The following is a 15,237-nucleotide window of genomic DNA, read 5'->3' as shown; positions in this document are numbered from 1 at the left end:
GGAACTAGTTCTATTGCACTTTTTTCTAGCAGAGATACTACTTCTTGCTTTAACAGTGACAGATGTTCTTGTGACATTGGACGCTGTTTGGGTGGTATGTTTGGGGGGTAGATGTTAATTCTAGACAGTAACCTGAGTGAATAATTTGTTGCACCCACCTGTCTGATGTGATGTTGATCCATGCAGGCAGGAACTGTTGGAGTCTTTCCCCCACAGGAGTGGAATGTTGGGGGGGGGCGGGGGGGGGGGGGAGGCAGAGCGGGAGGTGTTTTTGACTCTGCCCTTGTTGTGGTTACCCTTGTAACCCCCTCTCTGGTAGCCCTTGGTGAATGTGGATTGACCAGGGGTCTTGTAGGAAGAGGTGGGACTTTCTGAAGAGTAGCCTCTTGTGTTGCCTCTGTACAATGAGCGATGAAAAGAACGCCTGGGAGCTTGCTGCTGCAAGGCTCCCATCGATTTTGCAGTGTCAGTGTCTTTCTTCATTTTTTCCAAAGACACGTCAACATTTGGACCAAATAAATGTGTTTCATCAAATGGCTGATTTAGTATAGAGTTTTGCACCTCAGGTTTAAAACCTGAAAAACGTGGCTAGGCATATCTGTGTAGTAAAGTGCTGGTATTGATTGCCCTTGAGGCAGTATCTGCAGCGTCTAGGGCACAACGGATGGAAGTATTAGTGATATTTTTACCTTCCTGTATAAGTTCATTAGCCCTGTTTTTGTATTTGTCTGATAGGTGCTGCATAGGGGACTCCAGTGTGTCTTAATGTGCCCTGTCATATCTTGCCAGCAAGGCTTGAGTGCAATGCACCAGATGTTAGCTGCTTGTGCCGCAGTTCTCTTGCCAGAAGCGTCAAGGAGTTTAGATTCTTTGTCTGGTGGTGAGGCTTCAACTGTTTGGGAATTAGCACGTTTACGCGCATTGGATACCACTAAAGAATCTAATTGTGCCGGGCCCTTAATATAAGCTGGGTCTGCAGGGGCAGCTTTATATTTTTTCTCAATGCGGGGATTGGGGACCCTAGCTCTAACGGGGTCTTTAAAGACCTCTGTTGCGTGCTTGATGACGCCCTTAAGCATTGGTAAGATGGCCGTAGACCTATGTGTGTTGTCAAAAGTGTCTAATAGGAAGTCTTCCTCCACTGCATCAGTGTGTAAGTCCACCCCATGATATTGTGCAGCTCTCTGGACTAGCAGGTTAAAACCTATGGTGTCCTCTGGTGGGGAAGGTCTGGAAGGATAGACATCATCCTGTGGATCATAAGGCACATCAGGGGTGTTGTAATCATCCCATGGATTAGGTGACTGAGGGGGACTATTAGTGTGTGGTGGGTAATGTGCACCCCCCACCTTCATAATCAGAGTCTGTGTGTACATCATCGTCTGGGTTAGGAGATGGTGTAGGTGAATGCTGTGGTGGAGGAGGTGTATGAGTAGGAACAGTATGGGGAGGTGGAGGAGAAGGGACCCTTAATGGAGAGGTTGCAATGTCTCTTCTTTGCAGGAGGAGGAGGTGCTGGCGCCTCAAGTGGTCTCTTCTTGGAGCTGAGAGTCAATTGTCCAGTTTTGAAATCCTTTACAAGGGTTTTTTGTTGTGAATCCGGTGTAAAAAGCTCTTATGAGCCTGATAAATCCTTTGGCGCCGAAACTTTCGGCTCCGTAGGTTTTTTAGGCATCGAGTCGGCAGTTGGCTTAGGAGTGTGCCCTTTCGAAGTGTCTTTTAGGGGAACCTGTTTTTTCGGTTCCGAGGGTTTTTTCGGCTCCGATGCGTGTGAGTCTGGATCTTTGGTTGATTTTTTACTCGCCTCCGAGTGCGGCTTCGGTGTCGACGAACCGCTGCCAGTCTTCGGCGCCATATGCTTGGGTGTCGAAGCAACGGTCGAGGTGGAAGAGGAAGATGGCTTTTTCTTCGGTGTCGGTACTGGGTCAGCACTGGAAGTAGGCTGGCTCGAGCCCGAGCCGCCTGAAGCCTTTATGGTCTTCTTTGCCGGGCCCGAAGGCGGGGCGTTAGAAGCAGTCTCTCGGAGTGTGACCGTAGCTTTTTTAGATGGTGTCGAGGGTGGGGTCGACGGTCTTACTTACAACCCGTTGGGCTGGCGTGACATCGACATCTGAGTCTTCGGCATCTGATGATCCGATACTCTCTTCGGCGTGCTGGTGTTCTGGCACGTTGACGCCCTCCTTGAAGATGTCATCGGGAATCGGAGCTGACGAGCGAACCATAGTTCTTCGAGCTAGTCGGTCCCAGATCGTCTTCTTGGAGCAGAATGAAGCACACGCCGAACAGTCTTTGGCCTCGTGCTCCGGTGAAAGGCACAGGTTGCACACCTCATGTAGGTCGGTGTGAGGAAACTTCAACCCACATTGAGGACACTTCTTGAATGGCGTCCTTTCCATGAGCCAGAAAGTGAGGCCTAGGTAAGCCCGAAGGCCTTCGTTGATGACCGGAATCGAAGACTCCAAAGTTTGTTGAGAATCGCGTGGTAGATCGCGATCGAGACAATACCGAACTGGGTAAGGATTGCGCGCCGAAGGAAATTTGGTTCCAAACCGGAGCGCATGAGATACATCCGAGGCCGATGGTGGAAAAAAACAATCTGGGATGGAGCCGATGCCCATGCGCAATGTGTCCTAAGGAGGAGTCACCTATCTCGTGACTTCCAGATAACTTTTCAGGACAACAACAAACTGCAAACATCCAGGCCCAACACTAGGTGGCGATCTATGCATAGTGTACAATCTGCAGCTCATATGCCTCAAACAAACAATCGAAGGATGGAGTTGATGCCCATGCGCACTATCGTCCAAGGGAGAAGTCACCTATCTTGTGACTACAAAGACTTCTTCCAAGACAACAACAACAATGTGCAAGCATCCGAGCCCAACACCAGATGGCGATCTAATGCAAAGTGTGAGATCTGCAGCTCATATGCCTCGAATACTCAGATTCACAAATGCCGCTTTTAGATTCAAAATCAGGTGGAGTAGAAGGAAAAGCTTTGAGGTTTACGTTTTCATATGGATGCCTTACCACCAAACTCTTGCAATGGATGCTGGGTCACATCTTGCAGAATAATGGCGATGAGATGCCAATTAACAGGCTGGCCTGAACATGGTTTCGACCAGGTGCCCAAAACAGTATCTGTAAGGGCTTCATTAAATGAGAACAGGGGCTCTGTAGGGACCTGATCTGGTTGAAGTACACCAGTCAACACGTTAGTCTTCACCTCCTATTAGGGAGCTCTAAGTGTAGAACTTCAGCTGCCCTTTACACAAAAACTGTAAAGGGGGAGCACTCCATTGTGGCAGGACCAGGGGTAGATAGAATGCCATTATCTTGAGGAGTATCTAGGCCATTGGCATCTTGAAGTTCCTCATACCAGTGTTTCTCGATATACTGGGGAAAATAGTAGTCTCAGTCATCGTAACGGTCATTGTCCAAATCAATGACAAAAAATAATGTGTAGGTGGCCAAGATGGCGGCGAGATAGGACGTAGATTCCTATCCCTCCGGCGCAGCCACACTTTAGCCTTGCTATTTCACCCCAGTTGGAGCCCATCTGCGAGCCCCCACAGGCGGAGTGCCCCTGGCTGAGCCCCAGGCACCAGCGGCTCGCGGCTTTCTGGCTGGTACCTACGTTTAGGAGGCTTTCCGGCCGCTGTATGGTGGCAGCCTAGCGGGCCCGGGCTGGTCCGTGATCCCGGAGGGTTCGGGTGGTGACGAACAGGAAAGCCGGGCATAGGGGGACAGCGGAGACGCGCTGCATCAGGGCGCTTTCCTCTACGAGTGCCCGGAGTCTTGAAGGAGAGGCTCTGCCGGGTGGTCGCGGAGCTAGATCCGGCGCCATTTTGGGCTCCTTCGTTGCTGTCTGGCCTGGCAGCTGGCGGGACCTGCGGACTGCTGACGATAGGGCCTGGCGAGAAGCGGGCTTGCTTGCGCTAGACGCCTCCGCCCTGTTATGCGAGATGAGCATTGGAGAGCTACGGACCGTGGTGGAGCCCTACGGTTGCGGCCGGAACTTTCGGCGGCACCTCGACACAGTGAAGTGAGGAGCGGTGGGCCTGGTACGCGTGGTGTGGCCTAGTGAGGCTACTTTCGGTCCGCAGATCGGCGGACGGCGGATATGGGCGATTAGAGCTGCTCCCTCCCCGTGTGAGATACAGAGACTACTACAGACAATGGATTCCTATGGAAGGATCTCAAGTTACTGGTAAGTACGGTTAGGATTACTTTTCAGGGTCAGTGCTGGGCTAAAAGATAAAGCACTGGGTCATCTCCTGATAACAGGTGAGTAAATCGGAGTTTGTTGTTCAGCTGATTTTAGATTAATATTTTAAAGTTTCAAAACTCCACACTTAAAAGAATTTCCAAGTGAAACCAGTCAATGTTAGTCAATGGAAGAAAGGAATATGCTACTTACCAGTATGCATCTTTTCTTGGCATGTAGAGCTGCAGAGTTGTACACTTAGCAATAGATCGCCACCTGGTGTTGGGCTCGGATGATTGCAGGTTGTTGTCTTCTTGGAAGAAGTCTTTGTAGTCACGAGATCGGGGACTCCTCCCTTGGACAATACTGCCCATGGTCATCGACTCCATCCTCAGATTGTTTTTCGCCATAATGGGAGATGATGGAGTTAGTAGAAGTAAAGAGAAAGGATGCCCATGCGTGTGCATCTAAGTAAGATGAGTACTGGAACAAATACAAGTCCCGGGGAGGCGGGAGGGCGTGTACAACTCTGCAGCTCTACATGCCAAGAACAGATGCATACTGGTAAGTAGCATATTCCGTTCGAGGCATATGAGCTGCAGATTGTACACTTAGCAACGATTGTGCAGCAGTGTCTCCCCTAGCGGTGGTCGCTTGTATCCGTTGCAGCATACTGAAATAGTGTTTTAAGGACAGCTTGGCCTACTGCAGCTTGCTGCTTGGCTTGCACATCAACACATTAGTGTTTAGTGAAGGTGTGTATGGTAGACCATGTTGCTGCCTTACATATGTCCTCTAGTGGTATGTTTCCTAAGAAAGCCATAGAGGCTCCTAGTTTGCGAGTGGAGTGCGCTCTAGGAGGAACCGTTAGTGTACGTTTAGCTTTTTGATAGCATATTTGAAAACACTTTACAATCCATCTGGCAATTCCTCCTTTAGAGATGGGATTGCCCTTGTGTGGGGAAGAGAAAGATACAAATAGTTGTTTTGTCTTCCTGAAGGATTTAGTCCTGTCTGTGCAGTATAAAAGAGCTCTTCTAACATCTAAGGTGTGTAAAGCCCTTTCCGTAACAGAGTCTGGTTTTTGAAAAAACAATGGTAACTCTACTGATTGGTTAAGATGAAAAGGAGTAATCACTTTTGGCAGGAATTTTGGATAGGGTCTAAGAACCACTTTGTTAGGGTTTATCTGAAAAAATGGTTCTTCTATTGTGAATGCTTGTATTTCACTAACTCTTCTGAGAGAGGTGATGGCAACAAGGAAGGCAGTCTTCCATGTTAGGAATTGCAGTTCACACTTGTGTAAAGGCTCAAAAGGGGGACCCATGAGTCTTGTAAGGACCACGTTTAGGTTCCATACTGGTGCAGGTGGTAACCTAGGTGGGATTATTCGTTTTAATCCTTCCATAAATGCTTTTATTGCAGGTACTCTAAAGAGAGATAGATGCGGTCTATTTTTTAAATAGGCTGCAATTTCTGTTAGGTGCAGTCGTATGGAAGAATACGCCAAGTTGGACCTTTGTAGGTGTAGAAGGTAGCAAATAATATTTTGGATGGAAACATCCAATGGATCAATGTGATTGTTGTTACAGTATATTGCAAATCTTTTCCACTAAGCAGCATAACATGCTCTAGTGGTGGGTCTTCTAGCTTCTTTAATTCTATTCATACAGTCTGGTGGTAAGTTTAAGTAGCCAAACTCTAAGACCTCAGGAGCCAGATCGCCAAATTCAGTTGGCTTGGTTCTGGGTGCCTTATTTCTCCATGGTTCTGTGTTAACAGGGATGGCGTGAGCCGTAATTTCTGATGTGGAACCAGTGAGCGATCTAGTAGCGTGGTGAACCACGGCTGACGTGCCCATGTGGGGGCCACTAGTATTCGTTTGAGAGACTGTTGTTGAGCTTGCGTACTACTAGTGGAATGAGTGGGAGAGGCGGAAAAGCGTACGCATATCTGCCTGACCTGTTCATCCATATTGCATTCCCCTCTGACCGTGGGTGTGGAAACCTGGCGGCAAAGGTTGGGCATTTTGCGTTTGTGGGTGGCAAACAGATCTATTTCTGGCTGCCCCCACCTTTGGAAAAATGGTTGGAGAACCTGTGGGTGCAACTCCCATTTGCGAATCTGTTGTGACTGACGACTCAACAGATCTGCTATCAGATTGTGAATTCCTGGAAGGTGTTCTACCGTCAGGTGTATGTTTTGAGGGATGGCCCATCTCCAAATGTTCTGTGCAAGCTGGGACAGTTGCAGAGAGGGTGTCCCCCCCTGTTTTTGTATATAATACATAACGGTCATATTGTCCGTCTGGATTGGAACTGCTTTGTTTTGTACTTGAAAAGTCTTGAGTGCTAGGAAAATCGCTAGCAACTCTAAATGATTGATGTGGAACAGTTTTTGTTGGCTGTTCCATTGGCCTTGAGTGGTATAGTGCAGGAGATGGGCTCCGCATCCTGTGAGGGATGCATCTGTTGTGGGCACTATTTGTGGAACAGGGTCTAGGAAGGCCGTCCCTTTGTCAAGTTTTTGGTGTTCCACCATTGCAGAGAGCGATATGTACGGCTGTCCAGCAACACCAGGTCTGTGAGCTGACCTTGAGCCTGATTCCACTGTTGTGCTAGACATTCTTGTAGTGGGCGCATTTGCAGTCGTGCGTGAGGAACTATGAAGATGCAAGACGCCATCATGCCTATTAGTTTCATGAACACTCTGGCTTGAAGAGAGTGCTGGCATTGAAAAAGGGAGACTAAGCTCTGAATGCCTTGAATCCTGGCTTGACGGGAATACGCTAGAGCTGCCGATATGTCTATGGTGAACGTGCGAAGGCTCTAGGTGAAATGAAATGAAAAATTGCACTTATATAGCGCGTAACTACCCGGAGGCCTCGCAGCGCTGTAGACTGAATTTTTTGTGGCGGGAACCGGGTAGATCAACACGTTTTTGCATACAAGTGCGTTTTTAAAACCTTTCTGAAGGACATTCGATTTTTGTTCTCTCGAAGGGCGAGGGGGAGGGAATTCCAAAGTTTGGCCGCGACGTGAGGGAAGGAGCGGTCGCCCCAGCGGGCCTTGTTAATTTTAGTTGTGGTTGCAAGCTGAAGAGAGCTAGAGCGTAAAGCTCTAGACGGTGCGTAAGGCGCAACCACAGGGTAAAGAATTGCCGGGCCAGTGCGATGGAATGAATTGTGCACAATGCACATGGCCTTAAACTGTACTCTGGCTGCCACTGGGAGCCAGTGAAGCTCTTTCAGAGCTTTCTTAGCTGACTGCCAGCGGGGGATGTTGTACAATAGACGAGCAGCACAGTTTTGTGTAACTTGAAGCCTGTGGATGACTGCTACCGGGGCTCCTATGTAAAGAGCGTTCCCATAATCCAGGCGAGAGAGAATCAGGGCCTGGACCATGACTCTCCTAGCCTGAAATGGGAGCAGAGGGAGCACCTTACGGAGCATTTTCATCAGCCCAATGCAGGTGGAAGCAGTTTTAATAGCTTGGGCTGAGAAATCAAGCGCCTTTTCTAACCAAATTCCCAGGCTCTTAATCTGAGATTGGGGGGGGGGGGGGGCAAGCCAAGACATGTGGGCCAGATGGATGCTAGGGCAGATGGAGAGGGGTTGCCCAACAGCATAATATCTGTTTTCTCCCCGTTAAGCTTAAGACAGGAAGATTGCATCCATCTGGCGACCGCCTCTAGACAGGGACCTAAGGTGGAAGACGACCCCTCGGAGTGGTCAAGAGAGACCACCAGTTGGGTGTCGTCTGCGTAGGTAACAATACGCACACCAAAGGGATGGACTACCCCTTCTAGAGGTTCCATGTAGGCATTCAAAGGGTGGGGCTCAGGGAAGAGCCCTGAGGCACCCCACAATTAAGTGAATGCTTAGGGGAAACTGTCATGCCCTCAAACACCTGAAAGAATCTATCATCCAGGAAGGAGGTAAGCCATTCCAGGGCCGCACCCGACACGCCCAAACCACTCAAACGTTGTAATAATATGGCATGGTTGACCGTGTCGAATGCGGCGCTGAGATCCAGTAGTATGATGGCGACCTTTCCTCCCTGGTCCAGCACGGCTCTGGCCTCTTCCGTCACCGCCACAAGAGCAGTTTCAGTTCCGTGCTGAGGACGGAACCCTGTCTGAGAGGCACGAAGCAGACTGTTGTCTTCTAAATAGTCCACTAGGATGTTATTGACGTGCCTCTCGAGCAGTTTACTCATCCAAGGAAGTAAGGATATAGGGCGATAGTTGGCCAAGTTGCTCTGGTCCAGTGTAGGCTTTTTCAATAAAGCTCTAACCATCGCACACTTCCAAGGAGGAGGAACGGTTCTGGAGGTGATGGAAGCGTTAAGGACATCCAGAATAACCGGACGAATGATGTTAATGACCTTAATAAGAGTCTGAGGGGGTGCTTGATCGTTGGGGGATCCTGATGTGATCTTAGGGATCAACCTATCTAATGTAGAGAGGTCGAGGAGTGGAAATGTGTTAAGCAGACAAGGATGGTTAGCAACAGTAGGGGAGATGGGTTCTGTAACATTGCTATCGATGGTAAATAAAGAGTAAATGGCCTGAATTTTCTGAGAGAAGAAAGTGGCTAGATCGTTACAGCGGGTCTGTGCACCGTCTGGTGATGGACGCTCGGAGGGGGGAGAGATTAAAGACTTTGCTATTTTAAAAATTTCCTTAGGGGCGTTAGCGGCCAAATTGATTTTTGACTCATAGAAATGAGATTGTGTAACTTTTATTTCATTTTTATAGAGCTTTATGGCAGCTCTGTATTCAGCTTTCCTCTGTTGTGAGCGGTTCTGCCTCCAAGCTCTCTCCAATTTGCGACAGGTTAGCTTCATAGTTCTAAGATCGGGTGTGTACCATGGAGCAACTTTGGATCTTATTATTGATTTCAAGGGAATCATAGGGAGGACTTGGTCGAGAGTACAACAGATCCAATTATCAAAATTAGTCGTGGCAGTATTGGGATTAGTGGACCTCTGGGGTGGGTGTTTAATGAGGGCCCTTTCCCAGTCAGGGAGCGAAAGTGAGGACCATTTCCTTCCTTTGTGTTTATTGAGATTGTGAGGGGTGGAGAGAGGACTTATGGACCAAGAAAAAGGTATTAAAAGATGGTCAGTCCAAGGTAGTAAAATAGGGGTCTCAACCTTTAAATTATCTAGATTACTATAAATGTGGTCCAAAAGGTGTCCCTTGTTATGTGTTGCAAGAAAGCCCTTTTGACATAAATCAATGGCCTGAAGATTAGATCGGAGGCTGTTGGCTGGTGTGTCACAAGGATCGTCCAGATGTATATTAAAATCGCCCAACAGAGTAAAATTTGCCGAGGTAAGTAAGACATTGGCGACAATATCTGTCAAATTAGAAACAAAGTTGCTAAGGGCGCCAGGAGGTCGATAGGCTAACATGCCAGAAAAAGTGGTGGTGGGAGAAAATTCTAAAATAAAATATAGGATCTCACAACCTGGTATAGTGGAAGGGGTGATGCGGCATTTATACTTGTCTCTATAAACAATAGCCAGACCACCACCTCTACCTGACTGACGATCTAATCGTTTGAGAGTATAGCCCTGGGGAATCGCCCACACAATAGTCGGATCACTTCCTAACTGAAGCCAGGTCTCTGTCAAAAAGAGAACCTCTGGATTAAGCTCTTCTATCAACATAGAGAGCTCAGTATGGTGTTTAGATAGGGAACGACAGTTAAGGAGAAACATTCTCCATTTGTGTGAGGAATGGGGGTTTTCAATATAAACGGGAGATGTACTCCAGGCACATGATTTACAGTAGGACCTTGTGTTAATAGGAAGAATCGAGGTGCGACTTGGTGTAGTTTATTGTAAACCCTAAGTCGTGTAATGTTTGTATTGTTTGTTTTGTGTGTTGTACACACTGGTTGAACGATCTTGCTTTTATGAGCCAGTCGTCGAGGTACGGGAAGACATGTATTTGTTGTCTTCTGAGATGTGCTGCTACTACTGCTAAGCACTTTGTAAACAGTCGTGATGCTGTTGTGACCCCGAATGGAAGGACTTTTAACTGATAGTGTTGTCCTTGTATGACAAATCTTAGATACTTCCTGTGCGCAGGATGTATAGGAACATGAAAATAGGCGTCCTTTAGGTCTTGTGTTGTAAGAAAGTCTCCCTGTTGTAGTAATGGGAGTACTTGTTGTAAAGTGATCCGATTGTATGTAGTGATTTAGGGGCCTGAGGTCGAGAATCGTCTTAATGTCCCGTCCTTTTTGGGTATTAGGAAGTACAGGGAGTAGACTCCTGTTCCTTGTTCCTGTAAGGAGACTACTTGAATAGCATATTTTTGTGGAAGTGCTAGAACTTCCTGTTGAAGCAGGGTTATGTGTTCTGTGGACATCGGACGCTGCCTGGGCGGTATGTTTGGGGGGGATTGCTGCGAGTTCTAGGCAGTAACCATGTTGGATAATTTGTCTTACCCACTTGTCTGTTGTGATGGAATTCCAGACAGGTAGGAACTGTGATAGTCTGCTCCCCACAGGAGTGGAATGCTGTAGGGGAGGCAGAGAGAAGTCACTGTTTGAGAGTGGAAGAGGAGCGGTTGTTGTTATTACCTCTACCTCTTCCCTTATTGTTGTTGCCTCTGTACCCTCCTCTAAAGTAGCCTTTATTAGAGGGGGTTTGTGTATGTGTTTTAAAAGATGTTGTGTTATCTGCTCCGGTCTGCTTGGAGCCTCCTCTATAAGAGGAGCGACGAAAAGAACTTCTAGTCTGGGTGGATTGTAATGCCCCCATAGACTTAGCAGTGTCTGTGTCCTTCTTCATCTTCTCTAGTGTGTTATCTACTTCCGGCCCGAACAACTGGTTCTGATTGAAGGGCTGGTTTAGGATGGTAGTTTGTACTTCTGGTTTGAAACCTGAAATGCGTAACCATGCATGACGTCTGAGGATAACACTAGTGTTAACTGCTCTGGGTGCTGTGTCAGCTACATCTAGTGCGCATTTAATTGAGGCATTGGATATTAATTTGCCTTCTTGTAAAAGCTCTGCTGCCTGATCTTTGTATTGATCTGTTAGGTGTTCCATTAATTTTTCTAGTTGGTCGTAGTGAGCCCTGTTGTAGCGTGAGAGTAAGGCTTGTGTGTTTGCTATGCGCCATATGTTTGTTGCTTGCGCAGCAATCCGTTTCCCTGACGCATCAATAATCTTTGATTCTTTGTCAGGCGGGGGTGTGTCACCAAAAGTCTGGGAATTGGCTCTTTTATGTGCATTTAACACTACCAAAGAGTCTAATGGCAGATGGCCCTTAATGTAGACTGGATCAGCTGGTCTATACTTTTTCTCTATTCTGGTATTTAGTACCCTACACCTTACTGGATCTTTAAAAATCTCTGGAGCATGTTTAATGACCCCTTGGATCATAGGTAGTATTTGAGTAGACCTTTGTGACTGCTCAAAAGTGTCTAATAAGAAATCCTCCTCAATGGCATCAGAGTGCATTGGAACTCTGTGGTAAAGTGCAGCTCTGTTTAATAGATGATTGAACCCAATACTATCCTCTGGAGGAGAAGGTTTTGTTGGGTTCAGGATCAGGGATGTCTGATGCATTATTTGGTGGAAAATTATATGCATCATCCTCTTTGGGATATTCTGGGTTGACATCTTCATCCTCATCTAAAGGGTATCTATGTGGCTCTGGTACATCATCCCCCCCACCTAAGTCATACTCTTCGTCAGTGTGGTGTGATGATGCAGGAGATTGAGCAGGAGAAGTTATAGGCTCAATATAAGGAGTGATAGGAGAGGAAGAAAGTGAAGGAGAGGAAGGGTGCATTGGAGAAGTTGCACAATCATTTTTGGCAGGAACCACAGTTGGAAGTGGTGTGTCTGCTGGTCTTTTCTTATGAGAAATTGCTTCCACATGTCCAGTTTTTGGACTTTTTTCTGTTTAGGATCTGGTCTAAACAGATCTTCCTCTTCTATAATCTTCCTCGGCGTCGATTTCTTCGGTGCCGATAGTGGTAGTTTACTGTCTTTTGCCTTAGGAGGAGTGATTGAGTCCTGTGGCAATTTCTTCGGTGCCGAAGGTGGTTTAGGCTTGTCTGTGTCAGGCCTTGGAGTTTTTGGTACCTCTATTGAAGATTTTGGTGTGGAGACAGGTTTTGTTGGGCTTGCAGCGCCGGAATCTAACTTCCTTTCTTTATTTTTGGAACCGGATGGTTTCGGAGTCGAAGCTTTCGGGTCCGTTACAGTTCTTGGTTTCGGCACCGATGCCTGTTTAGGTTTGGGTGCCTTAGAGTCTTTGGGCGCCGAAGGGCGTGTTAGCTTCGGTGCCGAAGAGTCCTTCGGTGTCGAAGGATGTTTTGGTGCCAACGGAGGCGGTGGAATTGGCACATGTGGTTTTTTCGGTGCCAAGGCACCGGAAGGCGTAGTCTTTTTCCTCGGAGCTGAGCCCGAAGGCGGGGCGTCGGAGGGTAAATTTCGGTCTCGACTGGGCCCCATGGGCGGAGTGCTGACCGTTGCCTTTGGTTTGGGCAATGTCTGTTGTGCAAGGGCAGAGGTACTCACGGGTTGTCGAGATGGAATCGAATCGTTCGAGTCCTCTGCTCCCGATATGATCTGGAGATCAGGCTAGTCTTCCTCGGCGACGAGTGGAGCCTCGTCCTCGGAGATATCTTCGAGTGGGTTCTCGTCCTCGGAGAAGTCTTCTTCGACGATCTCCTCCTCAAAGATGGCCTCCGGTGCTGGTGCTGATCTCATCTCGTGTCGACGGGCCCTCCGATCCCGAATGGTCTTCTTCGATCGGAAGGAGGCACAGGCTGTGCAGGTCAACTCGTTGTGTTCCGGCTATAGACAGAGGTTACAAACCTCGTAATGGACGCTATGAGGGAATTTTGCTCGACATACCGGGCATCTCTTGAATGGAGTTCTGTCCATGAGGCGTAGGACGTACGGCGCCGATAGGCCCAACGGCCCGCATCGACGCACCGGGATGTAGCTGGTGATTTCGAAAAGTTTATTAGATGTCAAAAATTGTTTGTCTAAAGTTTCACACTTCGAAAATGCCGAAAAGAGTCTTTTCCAGCCAGAGCGGAAAACTTTCATCCGAACCCAGTGGCGGAAAAAAACAATCTGAGGATGGAGTCGATGACCATGCGCAGTATTGTCCAAGGGAGGAGTCACCTATCTTGTGACTACAAAGACTTCTTCCAAGAAGACAACAACCTGCAATCATCCGTGCCCAACACCAGGTGGCGATCTATTGCTAAGTGTACAATCTGAAGCTCATATGCCTCGAACAGTGAGTTATCGGCTTTTAGGTAAGTACTCGACTGGCAGATTTAAGGTTCTGGGCATAGACTCAGGGGTCTCCCAGGGTCAGGTATGTACATTTGGTACACCCTCAGCGGCACAGGGGCAGCCGGGTGCAGAGGTAGTTAGGCCCAATGTTATCCAATGAGAGGCAGGGGGCCTTCAGTTGGCGGCTGGTGGCAAGCGGGCCACGCGACTGTGGGAGCTGGGCTCCTTGTCACTTGCTTCCTTATATTCCTGCAAGGCCAAGTAATAGTCCTTTTTGTGCTTTTCACTATAGTCCGTCCTCCAAAGCCGCTCAAGGCGCCTACAATTGGCGTGACCTATACTCACTTCTATATGAAACTAACAGAAAGATGCTGCCTTTACCACAAACATGTACGCCATTTATTACATATCATCACAAAATGAAAATTAAATGACCTGATCAATTTAAAAGATTTTTCAACAAAGACCTATAGCAATGACTGCTGTGTGAAGACAGACTTGGGGTTATGAACCTAGGTCATTGGTATCACCTGAGCCGATGATGCCATGTGACCGGATTACCTACATGCAGGCTCATGCAACAATTTTAGACAAGTGGTGTTAGTGCAGTATCCAAACTCACCTGACTAGCCAGGGACAGTATGAAAGCCCAATCTTCCTGCCACTGTTCCTCCCGTAATGAAAAATGTAAACCAAAACTTTGAGAGTACCACGACTCCCACTCCTTCCAACGTGTGTAGAACCTGCAACAGAAACAAAGTAAACTTGGACTGCCAGCTAGGAAAAGCAACTTACAAAACAGCTGCAGGATAGAGCGTTTTTAGATCACATTTCTCAAATCCCCAGGAAGTGAATGATACCACTTGAAGACCATTTGTAAGAAGCAAAGGAAAACTAAATGCAGGATAATTAATATAAGCGTGCATAACATTAGCAAAATACCTAATTGAAGCGGTGTAACAACAAATAAAACCTATCAAGCACCAGGACAATGGTTGTCCAGGTTTCCACACACTTATTTTAGGTGGTGAATGACAAAAACAGCCAGCAGTGCAGACACTGTAAGAATCAGAAAGGGGAGGCGTGGCTTGAGGCGTCAAGATGGCGGTCGCACTCAGAGTGCTCCGGACCCCCTCCATCATCCGCCTTGCATCAGCCGCCTACAGCTGCCACCAGGTCCCTGCTTCGACCTGCACCGACTCCTCATTCACCCTGCCATGCTCCGATTCACCCCGGAGACTGCCCGGTGCATCCGCTGCCTCCATTGAGCCTCTCCCCCTTGGAGGCCCTGCTCGCTTAAAATGGCAGCCACCTTGCGGTCCCATCCCGGGACCTGCGGTCCCCTCCCGCTCGGCCCACGCCCTACCTGGTCTGCTGCTGCTGAATCACCTGGCGGTGGCGGGCTGGTTTGGGGATCGGCGGGCTCGTCCCCGGGGCCTGGGACTGTTGTGGAGGCCCCCCGGGATCGGCGGGTCCGGTGTGCGGCGGGGATGGTCCCTGCAGGCGACGGAGGCGTCCCACGAGGCGAAGAGGTATGCTGATCCCCCCCCCGGGGTGGTGGCAACTGTGCAAGGCTGTGGGGCTGGCTCCCGGGACTGGCCGTGATAGACGCAGTCCCCGGCTGAGGCGCTGCTGCAGGACCGGGCTCCGCTGGCCGCCTGTGACACAGCTTTGCTTTTGGAGTTGCCGGAGGCCACGGTGAGTGCAGGCTGCCCCGCTGCCGGGCGCCGGGTGGGGGGGGTCTCTGTC

At 48.5% G+C, this 15,237-nt stretch overlaps 1 protein-coding gene across 1 annotated transcript in view; it reads right to left on the bottom strand.

Moving 5' to 3' along the window:
* The window catches only part of ZRANB1 (zinc finger RANBP2-type containing 1), a 245,816-nt gene that overhangs the window by 90,213 nt on the left and 140,366 nt on the right, over positions 1-15,237 (bottom strand). The window contains exon 7 of the mRNA XM_078644031.1: positions 14,111-14,231. Within this exon, the coding sequence (XP_078500157.1) occupies positions 14,111-14,231 (121 nt within the window). The remainder of the gene's footprint in view (positions 1-14,110; positions 14,232-15,237) is intronic.

Source organism: Lissotriton helveticus, chromosome 5_1 (assembly GCF_964261635.1).
Source record: "Lissotriton helveticus chromosome 5_1, aLisHel1.1, whole genome shotgun sequence".
In the NCBI taxonomy this organism is placed as follows: domain Eukaryota; kingdom Metazoa; phylum Chordata; class Amphibia; order Caudata; family Salamandridae; genus Lissotriton; species Lissotriton helveticus.
This window is presented reverse-complemented; position numbering and strand designations above follow the sequence as displayed.